Genomic DNA, 4,801 nt, shown 5'->3' with positions numbered 1-4,801 from the left:
GTGTGTGTGTGTGTGTGTGTGTGTGTGTGTGTGTTCATTTCTGCTGTAAACTGATTTCATGTTGAATTTTTCTGTTTTTGTTCTGTGACAAAGCTAAACAAACCAATGATTTATCAAAGTAAAGTAAAGTAAAGTAAAGTTTTATTTATAAAGCACCTTTCACAGAAATAGATTCACAAGATGCTGTACAATCAGAAGAGGATATTCAAAAATTTGGAACAAAAATATAAAAGTATAAAAGCTGTACAACCATCAAAGTATGAAGACGGTACAATCCAAAAATAAAACAAGTAAATAATATCTAGACAAAAATGTGGAGGGCAGAGTAAAACAATAACATATTAAGATGAAGGATTTTTAAATCAGAAATTAATTTGGAGGCAGGTCTCTGAATGAGTAGATCATGCAGCACTGGTACATTTTATAAAAATACATTATTGACAAATTGAAATGATTTTGGATGAAAGTCCTGTCTGTTTGACAGATATTAATATGWTGAATTGTACGGTCAGCAGGTAGGGTTTGGTGAAACAGACACTAAAAGGTCAGGCTGCAGAAAAATGCTGAAATTAGTTAGTTAGTTAATATCATCAATGCTTTCAAATGTGCGCAGATGGATAGGAAGTTCATCCCAGAGCCTGGGGGCCATGGAGGAGAAGGCTCAGTCACCACAGGTCTTGAGACGTGTGWGGGGAACCACTAGGAGATGTTGACCCTGTGAGCGTAGGCTGYGTTTGGGCTTGTAAGGAGAGAKGAGACTTTTAATGTAGTCAGGCGTCTGGACATGAAGAGCTCTGAAAGTGAGGACCAGGATTTTAAACTTGATTGGAAAATGAACAGGGAGCCAGTGAAGCTCTGAAAGGATCGGGGAGATGTGTGAGAATTTTGAAGTTCAGGTTAAGAGTCTTGCTGCAGAGTTTTGTACGAGCTGAAGGTGATTTGTCTGTTTCTGGGTCAGACAGGTGAACAGGCTATTACAATAATCTATGCTGGTTGAGATGAATGCATGAATTACTAATTCCAGGTCAGAAATGGACAGTGTTGTTATCAGTGTTGTCTGTGGTAGAAGCAGATTTCTCTCAGACTGTGGGGCACGCTGCTAGCTGGAGAACATCAGTGTTAACCTCAAAGTGTCAGCTTTTCAACACAACAACCTCTCAGTCCACTGAGTTTTACAAGYGAACCAAGCGGGGGGTTAAATGTGTGAGTTTTTGCTTCAGCAAGCACCAAACAACCTGGGTGTGACCCCCCGAGGGCCACTTTGTGTGATTAATATGATACAAGCTCAGCATGCTGTGTGTGTCTGTTTGCATTAGTGGTTGTGGCTGCTGTGTGTGACTGCAGTGTGTTTGTCTCTGCAGCTCAGCAGGACTCACTTATCTTATATTGTGTAATTGTGCTCCTGTGTTTCTCTGCAGGTGGAGCGGGAGATCGCCATTCTGAAACTCATCGAGCATCCTCACGTTTTAAAGCTGCATGACGTGTACGAGAATAAGAAATACCTGTAAGTGAAAGAGAACACTGTGTTTCCATCATTAAATCCCTTGTTCAGCCTCCCAGAGCAGAACTGCAGTTTGTCACAGTTTGTGTCCCAGCCTTATTAAAGCTCAACACCTCGTCAGGACAAAGAGAAAAACACAGGGTGTGTCCTGTTTCACTCATCATACTTCATGGTTCTTCTTCTGAAATAGCGTCCACATGTGGGAGGTTCAGCAGGTTGGACACACCTGTCTGTAGAAGGTCCTGAAGTGTTCAGAACCTCAGAGCACAAACCAAAACATGAAGGCCAACAAACTGTCTTTTTWAATTTACAACAGTTACAAAATCGATTCTCCATTAACCATGAGGGGAAAGATGTATCAAGTTAAAGCTGTAGGTGATGCTTTCTGCCTGTAGTCCCTGACCCAGCCCATACAATGTTTAAAAAGAAAAAAAAACAGCTTGATGCTATTGGTTAGAATTTAAAAACACCTAAAGAAGTCAGAGTTGTTTCAAGGTGCACATCTTAAACCCTTAGTTGAAGTTTTGTTTCTGTTAGCTCATTCTGTGTTTTTAAAAAGGATTAAAAGTCTTTGCAAAGTTCTGTCCTCCATCTTTTAAATGTTTTAAGTGTTTGTTATAAAAGCAGGAAATGTTTCTCCTGCATCCTTCCCTCCAACATGCCCCCCGCTGCTGCAGCTCTGGTGTATTTTTCTCTTTTTATTGTTTGCTTAAATCATGTGCACATTGTGCACGTTGTGCACGTTGCTCCAGCAGCGCAGCTTAATGCGCTCTTTAATAATTGATAAAGGCACCGGCGTCTGAAAGAGGAGGAATTAGTTTTCCTAATGTGCTGAGGACAGCCTCAGATGGTCATCATGGATGCAGAAATTCTCACGCTCACAAATCAGCGTGCAGCAGCTTCCTCGTTTAAACAGCTCTGACAGGTGAACGCTCCAACAGATCCTCAGCCAGGCCCACGGGCTGCAGGACGAGCTGAGCGCAGCAAGACATCGGCCAGATCTCTGAGACAAATCAACACAGGAGGACATGGATACAACTTTAAAGCACAGAGACAGACACACAGCTCAGGGTTTTATAGATTCATATTTACATCAATGTGTACACTTTAACATGTCCCAAACWCCACCAATTCTCTTTATTTGACTTTCTATACTTGAACAGAAGATGACTGTTTCTTTTGTTTTGACACCACATTCTTGTTGGAAAAAAAAGGCAGAAATGTGTTCAAAACTGTGGAAGTTAAAGACCTAATATTCATGACGGAATGAACATCAGCTGCAGAGTTTTAACCTCAGACCATCTGATGGTGGGAGGAGAGGAGGCAAACCTTTTAAATCAGGTAAATAAAGATTGTTAGGATGACTCTCAGCTACTACCCAACAATTTAGCATCCCTGCTTTTGGTAACTGTTGGGTCTACATTATGAAAAGAATTATTTATGAACTATTAAAATTCACAACCTTCATAAGACAGAAACTCCATAAATCTCTGACTGTCTCTGGTCCTAAAGACTTCTTAAGGTTCTCATTTGTTGAGGACAGCCAGCACTTTAACACAGCCTGATACCCAGTCACTTCCTCTCTACACCTTCATGCATGTGACCAAAACATGTCTGTGTGAGCCATACAATCACAGACCCTCAGGAGGGAGGGGGGGAGATGAATCTGCAGGTGAGTTTAGCTGCATGAATAGAAGATCTCCTGTAGTTTAAAGCTGGAAACTCCACCCTCTCCTGATATAAACTAATAAAACCTCAGCAAATGTAAAGATTTACCTACAGAACATACATTTGGTTTTTTTATTTGTTGTGTTCTGGATGACAGAGAACAGCAGTGGTTCCCAATCTTTTTAGACTTGTGTACCCCCAGAGCCATTTTGTCATACCACTAGTACCCCATCTGTCAAACATAATGATGGTTCTCCAAAACTATAACAAACTACAACAGATTATTAAATGAAAATTATTTATTCAACCCCCTAGAACGTTTAATTCTCAGGCATTTTATTTTTTTTTCTACTCAAATTAAACATAAAGATAAAAATATTGCCTTGAAAGTGAATAAGTAATGGCTGCTGGTTGGGAATCACTGCTTTAGACAGTTTGAAGGGTTGAAGGAACTGTCCAAGGTCCTGAAAGTGCTGAAATTACAAAGGAACTGTCCAAGGTCTTGAAAGTGCTGAAATATTTCAGGACTTTCTACACCAGCATTAGTCTCTGTTATTATGGTCACTTTGTCTAATCTGACTGTTGGTTCTTTGGCTGCTGAAACATCTGAGGAGGTTCTGTGTCTGAACATGTCCCTGTGTCCACCTGTGTCCACCTGTGTCCACCTGTGCAGGTATTTGGTGCTAGAACATGTGTCCGGAGGTGAGCTGTTTGACTACTTGGTAAAGAAGGGCCGCTTGACTCCTAAAGAGGCCAGAAAGTTCTTCAGACAGATCATCTCAGCTCTGGACTTCTGCCACAGTCACTCCATATGGTTTGTAGCTTTTGTTCACATGAAGGTTGTGAGGGCGGGGTGGGGCCAGGTGGAGTGGGGTTTGGGTGGGGCGGTTCTGAAGAAAACCCAAACTCTTCACTTCATGCCTCTATAGATGAGATCTGTGCAGAAAACACAGCATGCACAACAGAGAAGGTTTGTGTGGAAAGTGTCCTTTCATCAGATTTCTTGCTGCTGACTGACCACAGCTGAAAAGCAGCTGTGTCTGCAGACCATCAGCTTAATGAGACTCTGGGCAGAATCCACAGCCGGGTCCAAACCCACTGATCCGACTGCTTGTGTTCTGATTCTAGTTAGTCTAGTTACACAGAATGTAGAAGATGCATTTCTGTCTGTTTTCAGGTCCAAAACAGCTGGAGGAACCAGATCTGTTCAGTTTTAGCTCATAGTTTCCAGGTGTTTACATCTGGATCTGTTCAATCCAAATATGAAAGGAGCTGAAGTGTTGTTGCTGTCAGTAACGTTGCTGTGTGCAGCAGGCTGTAATGAACATGTAATAAAAGTAGTTTTTATTTTTCTTCCTGACTCCTCGGAGCACTGGAGCGTTTGCTTCATTTGGCTGATTGAGCAGCTGCTTTTCTTCGGCCTCTCTCCTCTTCAGCTGAAGCYGAAGGCGACTTTAGAGGCTGCAGCTTCTCTTCATCTCCTTTCATCTCACTGAAACCTTCAGTTCCTCCAGTCGTGGCTGCACTTTGGTGTCTCTAAGTGCAGCTTCACATCAGAACCCCTCAGCAGCACACATCCAGTGTTTGTCTCTGAACGACTGGATTTATTCTGCAAAAAACAAAGTATATATA

The 4,801-nt window shown here is 41.9% G+C and overlaps 1 protein-coding gene across 1 annotated transcript in view; it reads left to right on the top strand.

Moving 5' to 3' along the window:
- LOC106536294 (serine/threonine-protein kinase BRSK2) overlaps positions 1–4,801 on the top strand; it is a gene marked incomplete at both ends in the record, with an annotated part of 17,380 nt that overhangs the window by 1,692 nt on the left and 10,887 nt on the right. The window contains 2 exon segments of the mRNA XM_014033502.1: positions 1,419–1,504; positions 3,843–3,983. Coding sequence (XP_013888956.1) covers positions 1,419–1,504; positions 3,843–3,983 — 227 coding nt within the window.

The sequence above is a fragment of the Austrofundulus limnaeus genome, unplaced genomic scaffold (genome assembly GCF_001266775.1).
Source record: "Austrofundulus limnaeus strain Quisiro unplaced genomic scaffold, Austrofundulus_limnaeus-1.0 Scaffold1757, whole genome shotgun sequence".
Classification (NCBI taxonomy): Eukaryota; Metazoa; Chordata; class Actinopteri; order Cyprinodontiformes; family Rivulidae; genus Austrofundulus; species Austrofundulus limnaeus.
This window is presented reverse-complemented; position numbering and strand designations above follow the sequence as displayed.